Source organism: Geotrypetes seraphini, chromosome 1, assembly GCF_902459505.1.
Source record: "Geotrypetes seraphini chromosome 1, aGeoSer1.1, whole genome shotgun sequence".
Lineage (NCBI taxonomy): Eukaryota > Metazoa > Chordata > Amphibia > Gymnophiona > Dermophiidae > Geotrypetes > Geotrypetes seraphini.
In genome coordinates, this window is record NC_047084.1 from 532,804,359 (window position 1) to 532,832,194 (window position 27,836).

The 27,836-nt window shown below is 42.3% G+C and overlaps 1 protein-coding gene across 7 annotated transcripts in view; it reads left to right on the forward strand.

Moving 5' to 3' along the window:
* Window positions 1-27,836, forward strand: part of SEMA6A (semaphorin 6A) — a 380,082-nt gene that overhangs the window by 305,505 nt on the left and 46,741 nt on the right. For 4 of the 7 annotated variants that reach the window (XM_033929049.1, XM_033929043.1, XM_033929042.1 and 1 more), the window contains one exon: window positions 23,091-26,729. The exons of 1 other annotated variant lie outside the window; for it this stretch is intronic. In XM_033929049.1, the coding sequence (XP_033784940.1) occupies window positions 23,091-24,286 (1,196 nt within the window). In that variant the 3' untranslated portion in view covers window positions 24,287-26,729. Of the gene's footprint in view, window positions 1-21,285; window positions 21,368-23,090; window positions 26,730-27,836 lie in introns of those variants that run through there. 2 more of the 7 variants (XM_033929046.1, XM_033929045.1) reach the window with 2 other exon arrangements.

Consider the following 27,836-nt stretch of genomic DNA (forward strand, 5'->3'; position numbering starts at 1 on the left):
ATGAAGTCCATTGGTGAGTGACCTTTCCATCCTGCAGGTCACGGCCTCTTGCCCCTGCTGCCTTGCTGTAGACCTGCTCCTCGGGTCCTTCATTAGCAGAAGCCCAGCCAGCTTCTCTCCTTTTTCTATCTCCTGGTCCCTGGATGTCTGGAGCCTCCCTAGTCCGCCCTTTCATCACAGGCTCAATAAATTAGATTCAGTCTGGTCTTTCACTATGCTAGATTGCTCCCATTTCCTTCTGCTCCTCCCTTGGAGGAGAAGTTCTGACTGATACCCTTGGAATAGATTAAATTCACATGGGAGGGCCTTAAGTGCTCAAAGAGATTTGCACACTGTCTTTTCATAAAACGTTAAAAACAGAAAAAAATAATAATTGTTTCTACAGTCTCAGTTTTATTGAAAAAAAATATACTGCAATGTGTCCTTAAGATTATTGACTTAGTACTCTTTTTACAAAGCCACGGTAGGGATTTAATGGATGTCGGTGCATTTGCCGCGTGGCAACCACTACCAAATCTTTGTAAAAGGGGAGGGGGATTTAATTAAAAATGGCCAATTTTTTTAAAATTAAAAGGAAGGTGAGCAGGAATCTCTTTGCTGCTATAAAAATATCAACTCTAAGACCCTTTGATACTGAAAAGACTTAAAATGTATTTTTTAACAAGCTCACCCACAAATCCAAGATTTGTAAAACCTGAGCCTGCTTCCACAATACACAGAGCGCTGCTCTGTGACAGCTTGATATTTCTTTTCTACGTCCTCAGGGAGTATGATGTACAGGGCACCATCTTATTAATTAAACATCTGGGACATTTAATAAAAGGATCTTTAATTAGTACAGCTGTACCCTATATGCCCACAAAGGGTAATGTCATACATTTTTACATTTTCAGTCCTCTACAAGACAAAAGTGCATGTAGGCAGTTACCAGGACACTCGTAACTTAGTAATTCTTCAGGGCAAGTGTAGTTTTATGTGACTGAAATCTGGCAATCACCATCAAATGTGACTTTGCTCAGTTGTGTGAAGAGCCTGGCACATTTTAAAGTAGACAAGATAAAAGGAGGAAAGGTGGCAGAGAATTTCATGATGATGCTTGCTGATTTCATAACAAAACTGAGCTTTTACAAAGAGGGCCACCCATAGGAATAGATTGCGCAGTTCAACATTTAGCATAAAAGTCTGCCAAAGTTCTAGAGATGGTGTACAGCAGGGGTGTCCAACCTGCGGCCCAAGGGCCGCATGTGGCCCCGTGAAGTATTTTGTGTGGCCCCGGTCAAGGGCGATGCAGTGTTTTCCTCTGCTGCCCCCGGTGTTTACCGTCTTACCGGCTCCCTCCTCTGTCTTGCTGCAGCATTTGTGCGGCCCCAGGAACATTTTTTCGGCCAATGTGGCCCAGGGAAGCCAAAAGGTTGGACACCCCTGGTGTACAGTATACACCAGAAGATACACTAGAGATGGTGTATATACTAGAAGATGCACAGGACAGCCCAAAAGGTAGACTGTCACCCAGAGCCTTTCACAGCTCTGTGACTTCTGCAGTGCCACAGCAGCAGAAATGAAATAACGTCACAGGAGGAAGGCTAATGCAGGGTGGGCCATGGAAAAGTAGCCCGCCTCCGGCAATAGTATGACAAGATGAACGAGCAAGTGAATTGTCTTTATTCACTTACCCACAAATTACAACAGATGGCAAAAGTGGTCCCCGTTTATGTCTAGAGCCTATTTGCTATTCCAGGGAGAACACCATCTTTCTGGCACCGGTATTAGAGGCGGGCTACTTTTTTGTGGCCCACTCTGTATTTTTTTTTGCCAAGTAAGCATAAGCTGTTCTTCAGCCAGTTTTGAAATAAATGTCTCCTGGATTATACTCTTGTTTCTGACCAAGGAGGCTTTATTTGGGCAATTTGAGATGATCTGCTTCTTATGAATCCCAAATTCTAGAGGGACAATTCTATAACCTGGACCTCCAGTTAGGTGCATCAATGCTGAGCACCAATTGTGTAGCAGTACCTGTTGGCCAAGATGCTGTAATAGTATACTAGGGTAAACCCAAATTGAGCAATGGCAAGCATAAATGGGCGTGGCTACATGCACCATGCAAAGCACATAATATATATTATTCTATAAGTTGCACACATGTGTTGGAGACATGCCCATACCCCTTGCAGTTACATGCTAGAGCACTTACATAATATCTTATAGAATAGTGTGTATTACATATATGCTTTATTCTTTATTGGAAATATGCTACACTGCTTCATTTGCACAGACTAGTCAAAGTGCTGAACAAGTCATAACTAAAAATACAAATTAAAAATTAGGGAGCTCCATTATGCTACAGGATAGAATCAATTGCAGCAGACTCTGGCCTTGATGCAAAAAGCTCCAACATCACGGTGATTTTTTATTTTTTTTACTAGGTTATGCATAATAGCAGGCAAATTATATGCATGCTATTTGTGCAGAGCAGCCCTGGTAAAAGGAAGAGGAACTGTGTCTGGTACCTGCTCAGAAGAGCACATCGCTAGGCACAGCTCCTCCCCTCCTTTTTTTTTAACAGACATAGCTTTTATGCGTGTGTAACACACACACAACAGCTGCGCTCATTAAAAATAAAAGCCAACAAGTCCTGCTTTCCCTGGAATCCCCGATCAACTGAGCCGCAGGACTCCCCAAAACTGCAAGCAGCTTCGGGGCTTCCCCTGCTGCTCAGCTGTTCGGGGCTTCCCCTGTCGTTCAGCTGATTGCTACAATCAACTGAGCCATCACAGGAAGCCCTGAACAGCTGAGCGGCAGGGGAAGCCCTGAAGCTGCCACCAGTTTAAGGGTATCCTGCAGCTCAGTTGATCAGGAGTTCCAGGGAAAGCAGGGTCTGCTGGCTTTTTTTTTTTTTTTTGTACTGCCCAATGCACATGGGCGCAACTGTCCTGCGTGTGTTGTATGCCTCACACAACACACGCAGGACAGCTTAAATTTTTGCCCCATAAAAGAGGGGCGTTCCCTTTTGTGCATCGCAAAAAGAGCTCATTTAAATTCTAAAATGAGATGCTTGCACGGCAAGCTTTTGAGCATCAGGGCCTTAGGCTCTCTGTTGTTATTCAGAAGCATTGGTGAAAAAATGGCATTTTAAAAGTTTCTTGAAAGTGTTGTTGTTTTGCTCTGAGTACAAAAGTAAAAGTCACTCCAGTCTTTCCACTATTCCTTTTTCTCTCCCTGAGAGGGATTTGGGAGAATCAGATGGTGATTGTTCCGGGTCTACAACATCCAAGGAGTGTACAGGATGGCAAGGGACAACAGATAATCAGCAAAGTGTTTTGAAAGTCAGAATCATTATTTTGAAATGAATCACAATAATGTATTGGGAGTCAATGAAGCTGATTAAGAAGTGGCACAGAATGGTCCCGTCTTTTTGCTCGACATATAAAGTGGAAGGCAGTATTTTGAAGGGATTGTAACCATTTTAATTCAGATTGGGTTATACCGGCATGGATCACGTTGGGTACTGCATGTATGCATATAAGTGACACTTTTCAGTGCACTTATGCATGTAAGGTGTACGTAAGTGCATAGGCCCAGTTATAGAATTCCCCATTTAGCGTTCATTTTTGGCCATCAGCCCTCCTTCTCTGATGTATTTACCTCACCTTCACCATAGACTGAACTGTCTTATATTTCTGGTTGGATGGGGTAGAGCCATCTGCCTCTCTACTAGGGCGGGCTCATTCTGGCTTTGATTTTTCTCCAGATTGCTGAGTTGTCTGGGATCCAAAGTGAACTGCAATCCAAAGTGTTCCCATTGATTCTGGTTTGGCATGCTTGACTCAGTTGGAATTTTTAATTGAGCTGACAAGCATTTCCAAAGCAAACGGGCTCAGGTTAGCTCCTAGGTGGGAAGATGCCCCTGTTCTAGAGGTAATTCTTTCATTTAACCCACATCAGAACTGCTTTTATCACTGATTCAATGACCTAGGTGACGTAGCATGAAGCAGGAGATTGAATCTTTCCAGGCCCTGTGATAGGACTCTCACTCATGTTGGTCGGCTCAGAGAGAGATCTTATTGTTGTGCTATGTTAAAATGAATGAGACGGGCTCAGCTATTCTTATGTTCAAATATATTTTATTGAGCTCAATAGAAAAACCAGAAATAGGCACACAAGGCAGCAAAACAAGCTCAAGGTATATAAAATATCCTACAACATCCAACTACCCAACTCCCCCAAACAGTTCACCCCACCCCCGGTCCTCCTTCCAGGTACAAGCCCTAGAATAAACGGTAATACAATATAAAAGAGGGCAAAGGCATACATAAATGGAAGACAGCAGTATAAAAGAGCATTAAAAATTAAGCAAGCGGCTACGTGCCACAGGTGTCATGGTAGTCCAAAAAGGTTCCCAAGTACACTGAAAAGAGCGCCCCGGGAGAGAGGAAACTTAGCTATTCTTAAAGTTCTGTATTTCTTTTCCTTTTTCTTTTACTGGAAAAAAAAAAAAATACAGAGTAATGGATGTGAAAATGCAGTGCCACAGATAGATTCAATAAGAAGCTCATTCTGTTTAACCTTGTTTTTTGAGAGAGAGAAAAAACAACCTCTCCCTCCTCCAGCAGCTGCACCATGCCGAGGGATGCTCTGTGGGGGATAGTCTTACTATGCACTTTCATATGTGAAAAGGAAAAAAAAAAAAAAAAGGCCAGACTAAAAGGCAACTGACTGACAATTCAGGTAGGTTGGTAACAGTCTAAATTAGTGGCAGAGAGTTTGTGCAAAATTGTGCAGATTCTCTCTCTGCGGTGTACAAGAGATACACGATGAGACCTCTAAATGTGTAGGTTTCTGTTCTAAACGGGCAGCAGAACGAGAACGTACGCTGTAATGTCTGGAAGGAAGAAAAAAATACCACACTGTAGCTTGAATAATGGAACAAAGAGTTCTCCTCCTGTCTTTTCCACATGCAGCAGCACTTGGCACCACTTGAAAGGGAAAATATACCCAAAAAGGTAGCGGTGGTGGTGCTGGCAGAAATGGAAGTTGATTAAGATTAAGACGCAGCCCGCAGTGAGCATTGTTTCAAGATGTGAGACTCAAAATAGCTGCAGCACCCACCGCGTGTGCAGCTTATTGGCCGCTTCTCTGCTAACATGACACGTTCAGTCATTGAGTCTTTTCGAGGCAATTAGGAGTTCCAGAAACTAAAAATCTTCATCTGTAATTGAGCACACACTTTTTATGTCCACGTCTGTGTGTGCCAATATTTTGCTTTATTATGTTACCATCTGGTCCGCATTACAGTAGGAGAAAAGCAGCTTCCTGCTGGGAACCACAGAGCGCTCTCATTTCACATTTCATGTGGCCACAGTGATTGGATTGGGTGGGGTACTTGTGCCAACAAATGATTCAGAATGCAGTATTTACTTAGCAGTGCTTTTGGAAAATGATATGATTTCTATATATCTGTATATCTCTATAAGATGTAGATTTATAGTTCTTCTAGGTTCTCATATTAGACCAGATGCTCCCTTAGTCCAGGGGAAATAGACCTGGAACTAACTCCAGTGAATTCTCTGATGGGGGGAGGGTCAAATCTATACAATCTTTCATTTAGGGTGACATTCGAAAGCAAACAGTGCAACTTATCATATGAATATGACAAAGCAGAATCAAGTCTGACCTTATTTTTTTCATTTCTGGTTTTCTGCCTTCTTTTCCTTTGGACTTTGGGCTCCCCAACTCCCTATGAACCTTTGTAATGTGCGTTACTCCCAATGTATGAATCCCTCCTCTCCACCTCACACTCCTGGATTAAGCCCCAATTGAGCAGGTTTTCTTACCTCCTTCCAAAATTCCACAAGTTAGATCCCGCAGGAACACTCTTTCTTTGGATACTAGAAGTACCACCAAAGAAATTCTTCTAGTGGTCAGAAACAGGCTCCCTCCCCCTGTCTAGCTCTAAAGACACAGACAAAAAGAGTCAAGTTATTCTTCTCCTGTTGCCGCTGTTGTGACCCCGATGACCCCCGCCCCCCCTCCACCTTGTTCACGAAGGCCGGCCGGAGGGATGTCTACTCCCTCCAGCCAGCAGGCCTGCCTCTTCAAAACGGTGACCCTTCCCCTCCCCGGCGCATCCTGGGATGTGCGAGGGAGGGGCCTGAGGCTCTGATTGGCCCAGGCGCTTAAGACCCTCTCCTATGGGCCCCCTCCTAGTGCTTCTTTCCTGCAACTTGATCTACTCTCTTCTGGAACCCTTTTCTCTGCTTATCTCCCCTATCAGCCCCCTCATCTTTGAATCCCACACCGTTCCTCTCCTTGTCCTCATCTCTGCTTCTCTTTCTTCAGCCCATTCCTCACCCACTTCTCTTGCCCCCTTCCCCAGCTTACATTCACTTCAGCTCTGTTCTCCCGTTCACAGTCCATATCTCTTCCTTCAGCATTTTTTTCTCTCACAACCTATCAGTGCCTATGTCTACTCTTTCCTTTCCCTGCTTCTCTATCATTTCCTTATTCTTTTCCCTGTGCCTCCCTCAGAACTTCCCCCCTCTGTGGTAGACCCAAGGCAAGAAGCCTGTCTGACTTACACTGCTGTTCTTTGCTCCCCGCTATGAGCCTATTGCTCAGACATTCCTTAGCTACTGCTACTATTATTTATTATTTCTATAGAGCTACCAGACACACATAGCGCTGTACATTAAACATACAAGAGTTGGTCCCTGCTCGAAAGAGCTTACAATCTAATTAAGTTATACATACAGGACAAATGGTGAATAGGAATGGAATTACAGAAGGAATGATGAGGTAGAGAGGGTAAGGGACTACAGAGAGAATGTCAAACAGATTTTTATGCTTTGCAAGTTGGTAAGGTTAGGACTTTAATGCTGCTTTGAAGAAGTGGATTTTAAGCCTGGATTTGAATACCGTCAGAGACGGAGCCTGACGTCCTGAGTCAGGCAGCAAGGCAGAAGGAATGGAGTCAGGAGTTGGCAATAGAGGAGAAGGGAACAGATAAGAGAGACTTACTCGATGATCAGAGTTCCTGAGGCAGGGTATGGGGAAAGATAAGAGAGAAGAGATACTGAGGAGTCGTAAAGTAGATACACTTTTAGGTTAGTAAGAGGAGTTTGAAATGGACAGGGAGCCAGTGAAGCAACATGAGGTGCATAATGACCCTTTTGGAATGTGAGTCGTGCAACAGAATTTTGAACAGATTGAAGGGGGGGGGGGGAGAGAGATGGCTTAGCGGAAGACCTGCAGAGGGAAGTTGCAATAATCTAGGCAAGAGGTGACGAGAACATGGATGAGGGTCTTGGCTGCATGTTCAGAGAGAAAAGTCCTGATTATAGCAATGTTGTAGAGAAAGAAGTAACAAGTTATGGTGGTCTGTTGGATATACGAAGAGAAGGTAAGAGATGAGTCGAACATGACCCTAAGGTTGCGAGCTCTCGAGACAGGGAAGACCATTATCCACTGCAATAGAGAACAGAGGAAGTGGAGAGGAGGGTTTAGGAGGAAGTTAAGGAGTTGAGTCTTGGCCATGTTTAATGTTAGATGGCATTGACACATCCAGGTAGCAATGTCAGCCAGGTAGGCCGAGACTTGGGCCTGGATTGCTGTAGAAATTTCAGGCGTAGAGAGGTAGATTTGCGAGTCGTCAGCATAGAGATGGTACTGGAAGCCGTTAGAAGAGATCAATTTAAAAAAAAAAAAAAAATCAATAGACTGCAGGTGGAGGCAGGAAAAGTAGCTGCAAAAAGACAGCCTTACTTCCTGCATTCCCCTGCAGCTCTACATCGGGAAGATTTCAGCTCTGATGTCTGAGCAGTGCTGCATAATATATCGGGGGTGCTCTAGCGCAGGGTTACCAGACGTCCAGATGTACCTGGACATGTCTCTTTTTAGAGGACATGTCCGGCCGGCTTCTCAAAACCCAGCACTTTGTCCGGGTTTTGAAAAGCTTCCAGCTCAGAAGCCGGGTCGGGAGGGCATCTAGGCGCATGCGCGGATGCAAAGCGGTGACATCGCACGCATGCATGTGACATTATCGCGTCACACCTCTGCATGCACAGATGCCCTCCCGACAGCTCCTGAGCAAGAGAACAGGTTGATGAGACAGGGCTGGGATGGGCCTGGGGGCATGGCCATGGTTCTGGATTTTATGTGAGTAAAATCTGGTAACTCTACTCTAGCACCCACAGAGCTGGTGCCTATGGACACAGTCCCACTCCCTAAATAGTCCAGTCCCACTCTCTTCTCAGCACAGGGAGAAGCACAGACCTCAGAAAAGAACCCTTTACAGATAAAATGCCAGTTTCATTGTTTAACTCAATATACTGTATATATTCAGGGCAGCTATGCCTAGGGGGGGGGGGAGAGAATTATATAAATGGCACCCAAAGTTAAGCACCGGGACAAGCACACTTTACAAAATACTAGATTAGCATGGATCTCACGCCTAACTTCGGGCGAGGCACTTACGCCTGTTAAATCAGCTTAAATGACCCTTCAACATCACACCTAATTTCTGGGAATGCCCCTGACCCGCACAAACCCCCTTCCTTTGGCCATATCCCCTTTCGAGTAGTGTGCTATAAAATTTAGGCAAAAGAAAAGAAGAAAGCCAAAAACTCCCGCAAAGTCCAATGAAAAGTCAAAACCAGCAGAAATGATTATAGCAGATGTGCCAGGCTAAGTGTAAAACAAGAGTTTTATTAAAATCACTCAGTTTCAGTGATGAAAAGGACAGCGCTTTTTAAACGCGTGAACCCAAAGATGCACTAATTTTAGAGGAAAACAGTCTTGACTGAAGATGGACTCCAAACGGGTTGTGTTTTCGCTATCCACAACAAACAACTGGCTTTCAATGACAACAAAATATGCAGATTGTACAAAGCAGTGGTGCCGACCGCCATCAAACGTGTCAGAGCACACATAAATTGAATTGTTGAATACTATTTATTTAACGCTTTATTTAATATATGTTACATACAAAACTAACAAAATACAGGAAAATCTGCCAGACAAGTGAAGAATGAAAACAAGAAAATAAGACTTTTTCACTGGTACAGTCCACATTATAGAAGCCACATGATACCTTAACAAAAGCAATTATATTAAACAAATCAATTCCTCCATCAGGAACAGGCTAAACTGGCCATTTATCAATTGTCACAAATTATCCTCAACCAAAAAAAAACATTTATGAAACTTTCAATAAAGGTTTATCTTTAAGACAATCTTCAAACTGAGTAGGATCAATAAATACATAGTTGTCACTTGCATAGGTTATCAAACATTTGCATGGAAATTTAAGGAAGAAAGTTGCTCCCACTATATTTGCATGCTCTCTGCATATTCCACCTGTGTGCATATCCCATTGACAAAGTGTACACCATTAAATCACCAGTTCTAACTGTCTAAAAACTAGGCAGTTCCTTATAGAATTACTCTCTTAGGGCCCCTTTTATAAAGCTGCGGTAGCAATTCCCCTGCAGCAAATACACCAAAACCCATTCAATTCCTATAGGTTATAGCGCATTTGTTGTGGGAGAATCATTACCACAGCTTTATAAAAGGGGCCCTTAATTCCTTGACCGAAGGAGCTGCAAGTTCAGGTTAACAGAGGTGGGGCATTAGAGTAAATACCCTGCTCAGAAATGTAGTTTATCTCTTTTTGAAATATTTTTATTATGAAAAATGGAGCCGTGGCAAGCATATCTGCCACAGTTCAATTGTGCATCAGAAAATATCTTTATTGTGTTTGTGACGTCAGTTTCAGCCACTCAAGTTGATGATGGCACTAAAAAACAAACAGACAAACATTTTTTTAACAACCTCCAAAAATCAGAATCGACTCCATTTTGCTTAACATGTAGGATCTGTTAAAGGTCCTGAGTTTGGCTGTAGCTCAAAAAGCCTTTTCATTCACAATTTATATTTCGCCTTTACCAAATCTAACTTTAGGAATGTAAGGAGTTTTCAGAAAATATTATTGTGAGGGGAATATCAGAATGGAAGCACATTATAGCTTAGAAAAGAGATAGCTGAGGGGGAGATATGATTGGTCTACAAAATCCTGAGTGGAGTAGAACGGGTACAAGTGGATCGATTTTTCACTCCGTCAAAAATTACAAAGACTAGGGGGGACACTTGATGAAGTTATAGAGAAATACTTTTAAAACCAATAGGAGGAATTTTTTTTCACTCAGAGAATAGTTAAGCTCTGGAACGCGTTGCCAGAGGATGTGATAAGAGCAGATAGTGTAGCTGGTTTTAAGAAAGGCTTGGACAAGTTCCTTGAGGAAAAGTCCTTAGTTTGTTATTGAGAAAGACATGGGGGAGGCCACTGCTGTATTGGTAGCATGGAATATTGCTATACCTTGGGTTTTGGCCAGTTACTAGGAACCTGGATTGACCACTGTGAGAACGGGCTACTGGGCTTGATGGACTATTGGTCTGACACAGTAAGGCTATTCTTATGTTCTTATAATAATATTTTTTTTTTATTTATTTGTTTATAATTTTACAAATTGTTAAACAACAATGTAATAGAAATAAACATTTAAGAAGAAACATAACATGAATTATAAATCAAAGATTCCACAAATTTAACTAAGTTCATAGTCCACAAACTAGGGAGAGAGAATCCTACACCTCCAAGGGAAGTTGGTTTTCCAAGAAATGTTCATTCAAATTAAATTAAATTAGGAGATCAAACAGTTGGATTAAATTAAATTATCATCCTGGTTAATAGAAAAGGCATGGAGGGGATTGGAGCTTAACCAGCTGCCTTACCCTCAAGAAAAAATTTCAACTGATCAGGTTCATAAAATATATATCTATTATTCTGATAGGTAATGTTCTTATAATAATATTAACTTCATAGCATTAATCTAGCTCCAGGAATTTTGCCCACTTTTATTCTGTACCCACTCATAAGAGAAACTGGAATGTCCAGTGCAAGAAGTATTTCCATTGTCCCATCCTGTTCCCTACCACGACCACCTCCCTGCAACACAAGGCATATTTTATGTATGTAACTTTATTGTAAACCGTTTTGGAATAAAACGGTATGGAAATTTTAAAAATAAATAAATAATCTTGAGTAGCAAAAAAAGATAAAATGGCACTTTATAGAAAACCAGTTTATTGGAGCATGATCTTTCTAGAACAACAGTCCATCAGATGCATGAAATGTCTAAGTAGTTTATGCATCTAATGAAATAGATTCTGATCCTTGAAAGCTCATGCTTCAAACAATTGGTAAGTCTGTAAGATGTCATTGGCCTCTCTCAAAAAGGATAATGACTTTTGTTTTTAAATTCATAGCTGTCTTTTTGTGTGTGTTGGGGATCATTGTTGCACACAGATGACTGTTAATCACTTTTCTAGAAGACTGATGCATCCATAGTTATCACAATTTAGAAACACTGGTCAATGCTTCTAGAATGTTCTTGAAAAACATGTTGCCCTGATCTCCAAAATGTGGCATCCTTCTTTTATTTTGCCCCTCATTCTTTCTTGAGTAGTCCGAGACATCAAGGGTAATTTTAGAACTGGTCACATACATAAGTTGATGTGGTCAGTTGATGCAACAACAAAAAAAGTACCAGTTTTGACAGGGAAAATGCACATATAGATTCCCTTCTGCAGTTGCAACTTAGATGTGTATAGACATATATATGTGTGTGTGTATATATATACTGCTCTGGTCAAACACCTGTGTCTCTATCAAGATTTTCCTGTATGCTTCCCAATTTTCAAAGTATACAGTCCGTTGCTTAAAACATGTTTAAAAGTATATGTAGGAATGCTGTTGTATATACTTTTATACATGTTTTCAGTACCTTATTGTAGAAACGGCTCTTTCCAGTTATCCACCTGGAATGCTTTTCTGAAATGACTTCTATCATCCTACCCACACCCCAGTTTGTCTCTTGTATATTTACATGCAAAGAGGTTAAGTGTAATTGGAAGGGGCACACACTTTGGTGAAAGAGGCGGCGAAAAGTACCTTTTATTGCCAAAGTTGTGGAGTGAATTAAAAATCATATATCATCCAGAGTTGACTGGCAGGAGCAGAAAGATGCAGAAGTAGATAGTGACGTAGTATAAAAACACACCTTTGGGAACTGCTCCAGGACCAATTTATTGTGATTTGTGAATGCATACGGGCTGTTTCCATTTTATTTTTGTTCTCAGCATCTGTCATTTGTTCTATGTAAATAATATGGATGCAGATAAATAAAGAATTTCAGCCCTGCCACCTAAAATGACTTCATCGATTTGCTCAGATGCAGGACTTATTGCTATTGTAGTATCAGCTGCCTTTCTCTTACCTAAGAACATAGGCAGTGGGGTAATAAAGGGGCGGGGGGAGGGGGCAGACTGCCCCGAGCGCCATCTGGATGGGCGCACTGGCACCAGCACCTCTCATCCTCTCTGTCTACCCATCTCTTCAAATTTTCTCCAGCTGCGAGCAGCACCTCCTCCCTGCTGCACCTGCTGGCCTCAGCTCTCCTTTTGAAGTCACTTCCTGGTCACAGGACCAGGAAGTAAAGTCACAAAGAGCTGAGGCTGGCGCAAGAAGCAGGGAGGAAGTGCTGCTAGCTAGAGAATGACATGGGGACAGAATTTGTCCCTGTCCCCACAGATAACCACGGAAAACCATTCTGGGTCATTCTTTAGTGTCTATCTCAACCTTAGTCTTTCTACACCAGCATTCTTCAATGCAAGGATTGAGGGTCAGTGGCTTTGCCTATTCATACTCTGAATCTTCCTTCTCTCTTTAAAGAATGACACGGGGATGGTTTCCCATGGTTAACCACGGGGACAGGGGCAAATTCTGTCTCCGTGTCATTCACTGCTGACCTGGATTTCAAGAGATGTGCAGGCGGGGGGTGCACGCAGTGGGGAAGAGTGCAGGGGGTGCAAGTGACAGGAGGAGGTGGTGCCAGGCACCACTGCCCCAGGCTCATCCTTTCCCTTGCTATGCCACTGAACATACGGTAAGTCCTCATAAAGACTAGGTTGAGAAGCTCAGCCGTATGGAATGACGTTACTGATTCTTATGCACGTAAGCACCACTTTTCTGTGCATGGATCTGTTGCAAATAATTAGTTAATGGGCTCCAATAATTTAACTACTGCAGTTAACAAGCACTCAACTGGCTTTAATTACGATTTGCAGGCAGATCTGCCTGTGTGCTGTTCTGTAACAATGGATGCCTAAATTGGATCGCATGCAGCTCAAAAGGGGGTGTGGCCATGGAGGAGCTTGGGTAGGTCAGAGGCCATTTATAAAAGATATGCAAAGTGTTACAGGATAGTGGGGATCCACTCCCAGATTGCACACCAGGCTTCAGCTAGCGTAAGTCCTCCAACCAAAACGGCACAGAATTCAGCACTCAATGCTATACTGTAAAGAGCGTTCATCCCAGAGTGCCCTTTGTAGAATAATGTTGAGTGCCGATTTTTTAGGCACCATTTATAGACTTATTCCCAAGGCGCACAGTTATAAAATTTGCATATTTGTACTTGAATAGAGAGTTAAGTGACATGCCCAAGATCACAAGGAGCAGAAATGGATTTGGACCCTGACTCTCCCTGTTTCTCAGCCTGGTATTCTATCAATATGCTACCTCTGTATGAATCATACTGCCATCATCTACAAGCACATTCTAACTTGTTCCTTTGGACCAGTGATATAGTGAGGGTGAGAGGCACCTGGGGCAGTGGCACCCCTCCCCCGCACTCTTCTCTGACCCCTCCCCCCCCCCCCGCCCCATTCGCTCCTTCCCCATCCTCTCCTGCTGTGCGCCCCTCCCCTTCCCCTATATCTCTTTTTAACTTTCCTGGCACGAGCAGCAGCCCCCCAACCTGCTACTCACACCACTGTTTTCTCTTCCTCCGATGTCACCTCCTAGTCGTGGGTCCAGGAAGTGACATCGGAGGAAGCGCTGACGCTGACACCGAGCAGCAGGCTGGGGTTGCTGCTCACACCGGGAACGTTAAAGAGGTTTGGAAGAAGGGAAGGGGGTAGGAGAGGGGGCATAAAGGTTGGTGCCCCCACCAAGATGCGGACCCCCCCCCCTTTACTATTCCACTGCTTTAGGGCTTTATAGCATCATTTACTGGACATTATTTCAGGACAGCATGCATCAGAAACCTTTCTTGTACCCTGTATGTCTAGTGCCTGTGTGATCTCTGCTCTGCAGGGACCCAGCAAAGGTCAACCCAGGAAGGAAAAATTAGAATTCACCTTAAAACCATAAGTATAAATAACTTTTTTTCCTTAAATTTATTTTCACCTTCAAGTATCATGTAGCTGTATTTAATGGTGTGATCCACCCACTGCTAAGCATATCAACTTAGCCAGCTCATAAAATACGCCTTTAACACCACTGAGGTGAAAAAAAAACTACAGTATTTTTAGTCACAGGTAGAACGGGTGGGGAGAGGGGGAAGCTTATTGGATAAAGAATTATTTGTTTCAGTTGGCTTCAGCATGTGTCACTGTTATTTTTAAAGCCCTGCATATTGTTAGGTGTTTTGAACAGTGCCCGAAATTGTATGAGAGATATTCAAAAGGTTTCCGCACTTTATTTTTTTTCTTAACACTATTAAATATCTCAAAAACAAATTACGTCACTTTCTTCGTTCCTCTTTAGTGCAAATTGTAAGTTTAGCAGCTATCTTCACCACAGCGTAAGAGCTCTCCCACAACCTGCAAGGTGAGCCGCTCCAACCATTTCCCATGTAAGCGAGAGACTTTTTGAAGAACCCTCTTATATGGCATGAACAGGATCATTTAAGAACTGTGTATACAAATGCCATTAATGCACACTATGAGGGGCTGCTGAAAAGTTCTCAGCCCAACCATGAAGAGAATAATGCGGAACCGTGAAACTTACAAGTTATTCCACACTTTTCTTGACACTTTTCATTTCAGTGATATGAAATGAAATGAAGTGTCAAGAAAAGTCAAGTCAAGTTGATCGCGAAATGCATGCTTCAAGTCTTGCCACAGGTCTTCTGTTGGATTCAAGTCTAAGCTTTGACTGGAACACTCAAGGATATTCACTTTCTTCTTACCGAGCCACTCCGTTGTGGCTCTTCCTTTGGGCCCCTTTTACAAAGCCAGAGGAGCGATGCTGCTGCAGAAGATGCACCGAAGCCCGTTTAATTCCTATGGGCTTCGGTGCAGTTACCACGTTAGCATTGCTCCGTAGCTTTTTAAAAGGGGTTCTCTGTGCTTAGGATCTTTGCTCATAGTGAAAGGTGAAACTTCTCCCCAGGGCCCAGGTCTAAGGCAGGCAAGAATAAATTTACTTCTAGGATCTGCTGTACCTTGCACCATCCATCTTTCCTTTTCACAAACTTCCCTGATCCTGTCATTGCAATGTATCATCAGTAGTAGGGATAGTTTTAGCAGAGGAATATGGTGTGTTTTTATATACAATGTTCCCCCTCGAATTCGCGAATCACGGACTCACTAATTTGCGGTATCCTCCGACTGCTTCTTCCTGTACTAAATTCAGGCTACACCAATCAGGAGCTGCGTGTCAAAGCAGCTCCTGATTGGTGTAGCCTGACTTTAGTAAGAGGAAGAAGCGGTCGGAGGATACGTGAGTGATTTTGCACCTGCCGGCACCCCAGATGCCCTCTCCTGCCTCGAGCGATTTTGCACCCACTGGCGGCCCAGCTGCCCTCTCCTGCCTTTCAACCGTATTTGCGGTTTTTCTAAATTTGTGGGGGTTCCTGGAACGGAACCCTCGCGAATTTCAGGGGAGTACTGTACACACAAAGAAAGAAAAAGAAACCGACCCAAGCCCTGCAATAGTCCATTCAACCAATAAAAAGTAGGATTTAACAAAATTGTCCTCCAAATAGATAGAGATGGTTCAAATAACAGTGGTGGCGACTTAACCCTTTCAGGACCATAAGGATCGTAGGCCAATTTTTGTGGTTTTGACGACATTTTTATGGTAAAAAGGGCTTGCAGATGCCAAAAATTGATTTTTTTTTTTGTGAATATCATTATTTTTATTTAAAAAATCAAACTTTCTGGCTTATGGACAGTGTGGCAAGTGAATCTTCTCGTCAATCTGGCAACGACGCTAATGAATGAATGTCGGAACCAGTTTGTTTACATAAAGGCAGTATCATATGGAATCCGTACATATCAAATTTAGAACTGTAGACTATCCCAATCAAAATTTATAGGATTTTAAAGTTATGGGACAAATACGTCCCTTGGTCCTGAAAGGGTTAATAAAACTGGTGTTTTTGCTTACCAGTGAGATAAAAAACAGTTCCACATTGGTCTCACCAGATGAAACCATCTTTCCCCACATGCATGTAGTGCCTCCTAAGGGCTCCTTTTACAAAGCCGCTGTAAAAGGTTTCTACCACAGGCTGGCGAGGTGAATGATTCGATGCTCATAGGAATTCTATGAGCGTCAGAGCACTTACCTGCCAGCCCTCAGTAGAAGCCTCTGCCATGGCTTTGTAAAAGCCAGTGTAAGTGTCTTTTTTGCAAAAGTTATGTGACATATCTCATGGTTTCTATAGTGACTTCCACCTTACCATCCTCCCACAGAGTCTATGTTTGTGGAATAATCTTGAACTTGTTGAACTATCAACAATTTCACCAATCTCTGGAAGAAACTCATGTAGTTATTTTTACATGATCTTAGGCTTCACAGTGACCTTCCTCAGTAGTTTCCTTAATTCTCAACTAGTGAATTTGGAGGGACAACCTGATCATGACAATATCTTGATGGCGTCAAGCTGCTTCCAATTTACTGTGATGGACCTTATACTACCACAGACATTCCAAATATATTTAGATTTTCTCCAATCTGCAGCTGTCAATAACTATATCTCAGAGTTCTTTTAGCAATGTTATATTCAATATGAAGTCCTTTGCTTCTAATTCACTTTAGACAAAATAAACAGCTTGAGTTTTCATCTAGGAGTTAAGTCAGTTCAGCCACAGTGATTGGGCCCAGGCAGGCTCCATTTCACTGATTGTGGCCCTTGTTAAGGAACCACATAGCCAGACTATCATTTGTGGGGGGCCCTGAGCCCAGTGGGGGGGGGGGAGCTCAAATGTTTGCCCCACCTCCTGTTCTCTGCACTTCCCCCTCCCTCCAAATACCATTGGCAGCTGGTGGGGATCCCCAAGTCTCACCAGCCAAGGAGTTCTCTGCCAATGTTCTGTCTGTCAATCACACTTTCTGTGAGCCACCAATCCTAAACCCGTCCCCCCATCCCCATTGCATATGTGAAAACTGGTCATGCAAAGGCAGGCACCTTCCCCCCCCCCCCCAATAAAATGCTTAGTTTTGCAAAAACTGAGCATGCTGTTCATTTGGGGCTAGAGGAAAAACTGCCCCAAATGAGGAAGGACGCTGAAAATAGCTCCTCTATGAACCCTTGAGAAAGCCCTTGTGGGTGAAAAGGGTCCCGTCGGGGCATGCTAGAGACACTGCATTAAAAAACAATAAGTAAAAGAACTATGCTGTTATCTAGTTTTTATTCCTAAAAAAATCACACAGAAAAAAATTACACAGAAATAAACATATAAGCTGCATTGGATAAAGGAGGCAAGGATATGAGCCAAGCCAAACATCTACATTTGGTTTTTGTATTGATGTGAAAGGCTTTGTGAGACTCTTTGCCATCCTACATTTGATCCTGTTGAGTGAGGGCTTAGGGATCCCCACCCGCCATAGCAGCAGACACCCGGTGTTGCAATATGAAGGGTCTGGAACCCAAAGTGAGGATGTCCAGGCCCCCAAAGCCTTCTAATGGCAATGCCACCGCTGTTAAGGCAGTTTGTAGAAATGGAGTGGAATGGGTTTGTAATGAAAAAGGGGCGTGAAGAATTATGCACTACAGACTTTGAAGATTCTTTTTTTTTTAAATTGCTTTGTGAATAAACTTTCTTGTATAATTGTTCTTTCATGTCAATAGTATAGATCACTCGAACCAATTCTTGTTTTAATGCCCTTGTGGAGGACTAATGGCTAGAGCGGAAGCTGAAGAGCAAATGGAATGTAGTTCAAACACCATTCCTTAGAATCTTGAACACCTGCCATAACCCTCCATTGATTCATGTACAATCTTAGATTATAGGCCCACTGGCAATAGGAAAATACCTGCTATACCTGAATATAATTCATCTTGAGCTGCTACTGCAGAAAAAGGCATATCTATACTCCCTTTGAATTCTATTTTTTAGACAGAATGTATTTTACAAAGCACTGTAGATAGATAGATATATCACTAGGAATTTATTAATTGTCTGTCTGATATTCAAAATGATTTCAGCAGTGGGGAGAGGCTCCTGCTCACTTAAATCACTTGGAGCCAGCTAACCACTGATATTCAATGGCACTTAATCAGTCAGTGCCACTGAGTGTCAACACTGACTGACCATTTTGGAGCCAGACTGCTCAGAAGCATTACAGGGTCGGAGTGAGGGAGGAGCCAGGAATTGTTCAGGTGCTGGCAATATCAGTGTCATCAACCATATAGGTGACTGGGCATGTAGAACTGCCAAAAACATTATCCTAAATTTGTTCATTTAGATATGTGAGTGTTGGCATGGAATATCAGCTGGGACCCGCTTAACTTCTGTTACTTGCCAGCACGTTTTCAGTGTCTTTCCCTCCCACCCACCTCTCTGGCAAGGTCCAAATTCCTCTGACAAAGGAAGACACCGTCTCACCCCTTCAAAGCAAGATCCAGACTCCTCTCCCACCCATCCCTGACAAGGCAAGACCCCCTTCCTCACACACTGGTCCAGACCTTCCTCCCTCCTCCAGGCCTACCTGAACTCCATGGTGGGGCAGCAGGGTGATGAGGGAAGAAGAGAACCGTACTTGCTTCTACCCCCAAGTGGCTCCATGGTCAAAATGCCCATGTAAGACTACCACTAGAGGTTGCAACAGCCATTTTGATCATAGAGCTGCTAGGGACAGGAGTGAGTATGGTTCACCTGCACCCATCGCCCAGCAGGAGCATTGGAGAATTCAACTAAGCCTAGGGAAAGAGGCCTGTTCTGACTGTGGGGATTAGAATGTGTCCTGCCTTTTGGGAGAGTCTGGATCTTGCTGGGGGGGGGGGGTAGTAGGGGGTCTTGCATTGATGGTGGGGGAAGGGGGGTCAAGACATGGACAGAGGATTTATACAGGTCTCAGCTGAATATTGGTGGGACCTGCATCAGAGCTGGTGGCCTGACAAACTCCATTTAGTATTCAGTGGCAGTGCATGGATCTGGCCCAACATTGACTATCAAGGCCTAATTTAGCCGGCAACACTCAATGTGTAAACCTCCAGCTGAATATTGACCAGATACTATATAAAACTAGCACTGTAATTTTCCCTACAAAGAATCTTGAATATTTTTTATTGGATTTTATAAATTTCAGGATCCCATTATATCATAAAAAAGAAAACACAAGTTGGCATGAGTCTCAGGCAGCATATAGCAGTGTGAGTACATGAATGAGGAAGAAATGGTGCACAGAAAGAAATTCAACCTTAACTCAGGAAAATAGGCTTTGACTCTCATTTACTTGCTGATTTCCTGGATCCTAAGACTGGCTGAACGATTCCAGCAGCAATTTAAGAATGGGGAACATCCCAGAATTTTAGAATTGCATTGACTTAGGGTAATATTGTGTACTTAGGTCTGACGCAAACACTCACAGAAAAGATTACAAACTTTGCAAAATGTGGGTATTAGGCTTTTAGGTAATGTTAGAACTTTTGATCATGTCACCCCACTATATAAGAAGTTTCACTGGCTGCCAGAATGCTTCAGAAGTAAATTTAAATTGCTTTGTTTAGTCCACAAGGCATTATGGGGCCAAAAGCCTGCCTATTCGAGTAGATGAACAATCCTAGATGTTTAAGATCACTACAAGACTAGATTGCTATCACCTCACTTTAAAATGGCCCAGTGGGCTATTACCAGGGAAAGAGCTTTTTTCTGGCTTGCATCAAATCTCTGGAATAGCCTACTACAGTGTCTCGCAAACTTTTTCCGCTGCAGCACACTAAACTCAGGGCCGCAACTACAGGGTCTCTGAGCATGCATGGACATCAACCGGTGATGTCACAAGCATGTGTGTGATGTCATCACGTCAACATCTCCGCATGCTTAGAGGCCTTCCAAAAGCCAGACAAACTGCTGGGTTTTGGAAATCCTTCCATTGCCGGGGGGGGGGGGGGTACAGAAAGGAGGAGAGGTGCCGGTACCGGCAGTGACTGACTTGTCTCTCATGGTACACCTAGAATCTTGCTGTGGCACACAGTTTGTGCTACACTGGCCTATCAAAAGAGATTAAGGCAGAAATGTTATAAAAGTTTTAAGGGTGTGCTAAAGGCACATTTCTTCCTGATGGCGTTCGAGAGTTGAACCAGCTGGGGGGGGGGGGAATGATCAGCAGGGATATCTGAGAAGAAGACTGTGTTGTGGCTTAGTTAGGTTTTAACTAAGATTGAGTAAAGTTATGGATGTATACCTTGCTATTATGGATGTACATCTCTGGTTTGTGTGTAGTACAAGGGGCTGCTGAAAAGTTCCCAGCCCAACCAACAAAGCTGGGGCAGTCTCTATCGAGGGCTATATACTTAGTCCATACTTTTTTCATTACATTAGAAAAATATGAAACATAAAAGTGGAAAATTGTTGGACTAAGTTTATAGCCCTCGATGGGGACTGCCCCAACTTTGTTGGTTGGGCTCAGAACTTTTCAGTGGCTCCTCATAGGTCTTTCCTGTTCAATAAATGGAGTTCTTTTACCACACTTTTTAAATAAACATAAACATGTTAAGAGAGCTATGGCACAAGAGTCACTGTATTCACATTCAGAAGAAAATGTTAATATATCATTCTCGCATTTTATAGGATGTGGCCAGCAACTTACAGCAGGTCATGTGCTTAGAAGCTAGGAAGTTCTGTGCCAGTTTACACCTTTCATTTCTTACACTTCCCTCTCCACCCCCTCCCCCCTTCCAAAAAAAAAAAAGCTAAGTATACCTGTTTGGAGTACATCTTTGTATAGGATTACCAAGGACAATGCACAAATCTCATTTGACTTTCACTACTAGAAGTGTGACCTTTTCTGGAGCTGTGTGGTTCATGAGCTACTACTGTAACTAAAGAAGTCTTGTCAGGTCCTTCAAGGAACATTTTTATCATAGCTATTATAAAGAGATCATGTTTGCTTGTCTTACAGAATAATATCTTTAAGGTAGTCCTTTCCATTTTTCTTTTTAGTCCAGGATAGAGTTCCTGAGATATTGTTGCAGCTGCTTTATTAGACACTGTCTTCAAGCTGTGACTTTTTCCTCATAAGGTGGTAAGACATCCAGGTTTCAGGTTTTATTAAAATTTGATTAATTGCTTATCCAGTTTCTAAGCGATGTACAATAATAAAATGGGTACAAAAATAAAAGCATTACAGACATGCAAACAAATCACTCTATAAATACAGATAAGCAATAGGGATGGAAGGGGAGAAATACAATGGAGATAGGATAGATAGACATTTAAGGTAAAAACAATAGGGTGTGGGGTAAAAAGTTGAAAGAATCAAAGGGAGAATGCTAATAGTAAAGCCATTTTACTAGAGATTATAAATTGAAAGCGTCTTTAAATAGGAAGCTTTTTAACATAACATAAAACTCACTTGTATACCGCAAATACCATTATGTTCTATGCGGTTCACAAAGACTAATAAAACAAATGAATAAACATCCAATATCTAACTTCCGAAAGATTCCCTAAAAATATATGTTTTTAAGGCACGTCAAAATTGTTGATACAAATTTAGGAAGAATATACAAGTTAAATCCCTAGTCCATAAGGCTGCCTGAAAAGATAGCAATCGTTCCTGAAATTTCTTATATTTACATCCCATTACAGAAGGGAATGAAAATAATGAATGAGATTTTCTAGGATGTTTAGAGTTTGTAATGATAAAAGATTGCATAAGATACTCTGGAATTGAGCCTGTTAATAATAATAATAATAATAATCATTTTATTTCTTATATACCGCTATACCATAAGTTCGAAGCGGTTTACAAAGAAGGTCGTGCAGTGTTTACAGCAGGAGACATATGTTTACAACAAGATACATATGTTTGGAACAGGAAATAAGCTAGGAATTGGAACCAGGGATTTGAGATACATAAGCTATGTGGAAGAGTGTGCATAATAAGTCGTAATTACAATGAATAATATGCCTTAAAACAACCCAATTTGCCTCTGAATCGATCTAAGGTTTCTTCCTTCCTTAAATGAGTAGGTAGGAAATTCCAAAGATGGGGGTGCGGAAACAGAAAAGATATCTTGATGCCTTGTACCAATGACCTTCAAAGAAGGGATCGTTAATAAGTATTGATCATTGGATCTAAGCGAACATAAAGGGAAATACGGTGTAAGAAGTTTATCTATACATTGCGGTGCTTTTGGTTGATTGCAGAAAGAAGGCTTGGTTCCTAGAAAAGTAGGGGTAGGAAAAAAGGTCCTTTAGAAAAATATCACCTTGTTTAATCTAGTGAATTTGTGGTTTTTATTAACGTGAATGAAGTTAATCCTCCAGCTTTCCTGTGACGGAAAGCAGCTCAGATATCAACACTTCTATGAGCCTATTGGTAATATATAGAAATAAAACAAAACAAAGCTATTGGAAAGCTACCAGATGTTGCAATGAGTTTGTTTTCTTATTCCTAGCGATAACTATTTCTTATTTCTTTTTTATTCATATTTTCATTAGTACTTACCTACAAAATTGTCCTCTTTTTGTTCCTTGTGTAAGATGCAACCACAAAAGGCACAAAAGAGGTTTTGACACATGTATGGTCAAGATCAAGCCATTATCTTTAGATCCAAAGTAACATGAACAAGTTAAACAACAGTCATATAGCTGTCTTCCTAGTTTTTGATGCAAAATAAAAGCTTTTGTTGTAATGAAAAGCACTTTGCAGAACAAAATAGTACTTCGCCATTGACTGAATGACTGTTCACATGTCTCTCTCAGCTTTGCTTGTACCTAACAATATGTAATGTTTGTTGCAGGAGTGATACGGGAAAGTTATCTCAAAGGTCATGATCAGCTGGTTCCTGTTACCCTTTTGGCCATTGCCGTCATTCTTGCTTTTGTTATGGGCGCTGTCTTCTCAGGAATTATTGTGTACTGCATCTGTGACCATCGCAGGAAAGACGTGAGTGTAGTGCAAAGGAAGGAGAAAGAACTGGGTCACTCTCGCAGGGGCTCTATGGCTAGTGTCACCAAACTCAGTGGCCTCTTTGGAGACAGTCATTCCAAGGAACCCAAACCAGAGGCTATCCTCACGCCTTTAATGCACAATGGGAAACTTGCCACTCCTGGTAGCACAGCCAAAATGTTAATCAAAGCTGACCAGCATCATCTGGATCTTGCAGCGCTACCAACTCCCGAGTCCACACCAACTTTACAGCAAAAGAGGAAGCCCAGCCGTGGTAGCCGAGAGTGGGAAAGAAACCAGAACCTCATCAATGCCTGCACAAAGGATATCCCTTCTATGGTATCTCCAGTGATTCCAACCGATTTACCCCTCCGAGCTTCTCCCAGCCATATCCCAAGTGTTGTAGTTCTTCCAATTACTCAGCAAGGGTATCAACATGAATATGTCGATCAGCCTAAAATGATTGATGTGACACAAATGGCTATGGAAGACCAGAATGCCACTCTTGAATACAAAACCATAAAAGAGCATTTAACCAGTAAAAGTCCAAACCATGGGGTTAATTTGGTGGAAAATCTGGATAGTATTCCACCAAAGGTGCCCCAGAGAGAAGCTTCACTGGGGCCAGCTGGTTCTTCATTGTCCCAGAATGGCCTGGGCAAGCGAATTGACATTCATTCTTCTGCTTATAATGTGGACTACAAGAGAAACTACCCTACGAACTCACTCACGCGAAATCACCAGTCGTCAACTCTCAAAAGAAACAATACTAATTCCTCCAATTCTTCCCACCTCTCCAGAAATCAGAGTTTTGGCAGGGGTGACAACCCCCCTCCTGCTCCGCAGCGAGTGGACTCTATACATGTCAGTGCTGCTCAGCCTCAAGCGCAAGCTGTGACTGTATCTAGGCAGCCTAGTATCGGTTCATACAACTCATTACCCAGATCAGGGCTGAAACGTACACCTTCTTTAAAGCCAGATGTACCGCCCAAACCTACGTTTGTGCCCCTTTCAGCGTCCATCAAGCCCAGTGATGCTTGTACATAATCACAGCGGAAACATCCGTTAAGCAGAGTTTGCCATTCAAGCCAGTGTTCTGTGATTGCATCACTAGTTTCGACTTGCAAGAAGGCTGTTGTTAAGTTGTGGACTCAAGGGGGAAAGTGGAATATTTTCTAAATCGGGTCACAACAGCAGGACTCACACGCCATGTGACTAAAGTTAGAGATTAAATAAACTCACACACATAAAACTGTGAGCTGAAAGCACGACGGTATGTTAAATTTTCATCTTCTAACTGCGTGGTGCATTCCCAAACTGATAGCGTTCTCTGAGAGGAAAAAAAAAAAATAACTGAGAACAGTAACAACAGCAAAATGGATAATGGCAAACAATTTGAAGCAAAACTCGTGGATGAAGCTAACTGAGACTTAACAATGCAGATACTGTGAAATGCCCAGCAGTGTTATGGTCGTTTGCTGAAAGCAAATAAGACTCCATGTTGGGTGCAGCTATGTCGGATTTCTGCTACTCTTCTCTTTTAATGAATAACGTGACCATTAACACAAGTAACTCGTATTATTTATTTGTTCATTTTTTTTTTCCTAAGGAAATGACTCTTCTGCAAATCAGCTTATGAGCAGCTCTCTGGAAAACTCATAGACAGTTAAAACTATTTAATATGATTCCCATTAACTGGAGTTGGTTGAACTCTGCCTTTATATTTCTCCCAATAAATTCAGAGTACATGAGTAGGAGCTGAAATTCTGAACTTTGTGTTTGGACAGTCTGATGTCATTCTCTCTCTTTCTCTTTCTCTCTCTCTAAACAGGGAATATTTATTTCCATGTGTCACTAAATTTGCTGACCAGGCCTTTGATTAGTGGCAGGCAAATCGCTCTCCAGTTCATAAAGCCAATGGTGAGAGGAGCTCTGTAATTTTTACGTTGCACATCTGTGCACCACAGCTGTTGCCATTAGCTCTGTCAGTAGTTAACACTTTCTGTGAAGGCACCAGCTTGCCATGTGCCGTCCCATTTCACCTTGCATGTGAAGCAGAAAAGCAGCATCCACCAAGCAGCGTGGACTGATTACTGTACCAGCTATTGTCATGCATAAGTTCTGGTCTCATCACACAGGTTCTTTGTGGGAATACATCTGTGGCTAGCCTATTTTCTTCCACATGTAAATTTGTGCCTTACACCTTCAGTTGTGTATACTTGTGATCTGTAGTATGTAAAACCCTTTTTTCTTTGAAATAAATAAATATATTTATTTACACGCCCTGCTCAAAAGTACAACAAAGGAGTAAAACATTTGGAAGAGGAATGTAGATGTCATCTTTGAGACTTGGTTGAGTAATAGGAGTTGTGCCACACCTTTCTATTCATCTCATCTTTCTAGTTCTGCCCTGAAAACACCCTCTCGGGCCCTGTTAGCAGTATGGAATGTTGATGCAGGTGGTACCTCTTTGCTGACATCCGTTCATGTCATTTAAGTACAGAGATGTTTCCACTTACCAGCAGAGGAGTGAACAGATATATTTTATGTCTCACGTACACACGAGATAGGCAAACACCAGCAGCCTCATTTATTAAAAGTGCTTTTGCTGCAACAAGGAAAGCTTTTGTCAGTGCAAGGACTGCTGTGACTGTCTAGCTCCCTTGAAGACATCCCAGCTATACAAAACCAGTGTGTATTTGTGCAATCTGTGACATAAAAGTAGATAGTCTGAAGCAGGCTGGTTCCTGCTAAAATTGAATATTGATACAATAAGGCAAACAGATATTTTAGCAAAAAAGAAAAAAATTGGGAAGGGGAAACTGGGATTTGTGTTTCTTACTTCCATTTTATTGTTTTGGTGTGTTCTTTCAATGTTTTGGATGGTTGCTGCACACAGAATAGATTTTTTAAAAATTTAATCTATTACAATAACAGTGTCAACGTACTATATAAGAGATTTTTTAATAGGCTGACTCGTGTTTGCTTTTTGTTTAATATTTTTATACCCAATTTCTTTTTCCATTCTTGTTTTCCATGTTTAAAAAAAAAAAAAAAATCCAGTTTACATATAGGTGGTGTCAATAAATATCTGAAAAGTTTAGGCCAGGGGTGTCCAGCCTTTTGGCTTCCCTGGGCCGCATTGGCCGAAAAAAATGTTTCTGGGGCCGCGCAAACGCTGCAGCAAGGCAGAGGAGGGAGCCAGCAAGACGGTAAACACCCTGGGGCAGCAGAGGAAAACACTGCGTCGCCCTCGACCGGGGCCGCACAAAATACTTCACAGGGCCGCATGCGGCCCTCGGACCGCAGGTTGGACACCCCTGGTTTAGGCCAAAGTGCACAACAAGGGTGCTTTGCATATCATTTCACCCCTGCTTAATTCATTCATGGAAGATCAAGAAACACATTTGGCAAATACTCCAGCATTTTCATAAAGCCACACTGGGGGTTATTTAAAAAAAAAAAAAAATTGGGGGGGTTTGTGATTTTAGCATGTAAAAAGTACAATTTAAAAAAAAACCTTACAGCTCTATCTTCAAGTCTGAGTCCCCCAGAGTGCTAAATGTGCAGTTCCTACTATGTGGCAGACCGGACCATTTCATCATAGTTACTGTAGGTCTCCTTGCACAATGTCTTGTAAAATAAATCACATCAGATTCTAGGCTGTACACAGTGGGGTCTAGTGTCTTTATTTTATGGGTGTCTAGAGGAGAAAGGAGGAGAAAACAGATTACTTTCTTTCTCATTGGGGCGGAAGAGGAAAAGAGGTGTTTACCGCTGTGGGGAGGGATGGATGGGGTTGTTTGCTCTCCCACCATGGGGGAAGGGGAGAAGAGGGAGGGTATTGTATTTTTCCTGCTGGGGGAGGAGGAGAACGGAGGATGTTTTCTTTCATTTTGGGGGAGAGGGGAAGGAGGAGGCTGGGGATTTTTCCCCCCTACTTTTTAGGGGTAAAGCATGTATTGTTTTCTTTCCCACTGTAGTGGAGGGGAAGGGGAGAAGCGATTGGATTGGGGGGGGGGTTTATGCTCTAGGGGGGTGATGGATGGGGTTGTTTTCTTTCCCTGTGGGAAAGAAGAGGAAAAAGGAAGTTGTTTTCTTCCTGTTGTTGCAGGGGAGAGGAGGGAGAGGATTGTTTCCTTTCAAGGGGGGGGGGGGGGAGAGGACTGGTGATGAAGGCAGGAGATTGTTTGTTTTTTGCAGTGGAGGAGGTGAGGAGTTTCATACACCTAAGTGTGCCTTTGCTTTTCACCCTTGTTGGGCACTGGTAGATGCAACAAATTTTGTTGTGTAATGTGTACATTCTTGTGGTATCACAAATTGTTTTCCTTTATTTTCACCATCCCCTAACATCCAATTCACAGTTTAATGTATGTTGTTAAGAAAAAACAGAAAAAGACAAGAAAAAAAAAGTTCTTTATTCTATAAGGTAATAAAACAGACTGTTCAATCTTATTTTTCTCTTTGGTATCTTGACTTATTTTTCTCTGGTAAACTGCAATTCTGAGTTTTTAAACCACTTCCAGTGGAAACCAAATGGAGACAAATAGGCTGAGAATTAGGCCTCCTTTTATGAAACCGCGATAGCAGTTTCTAG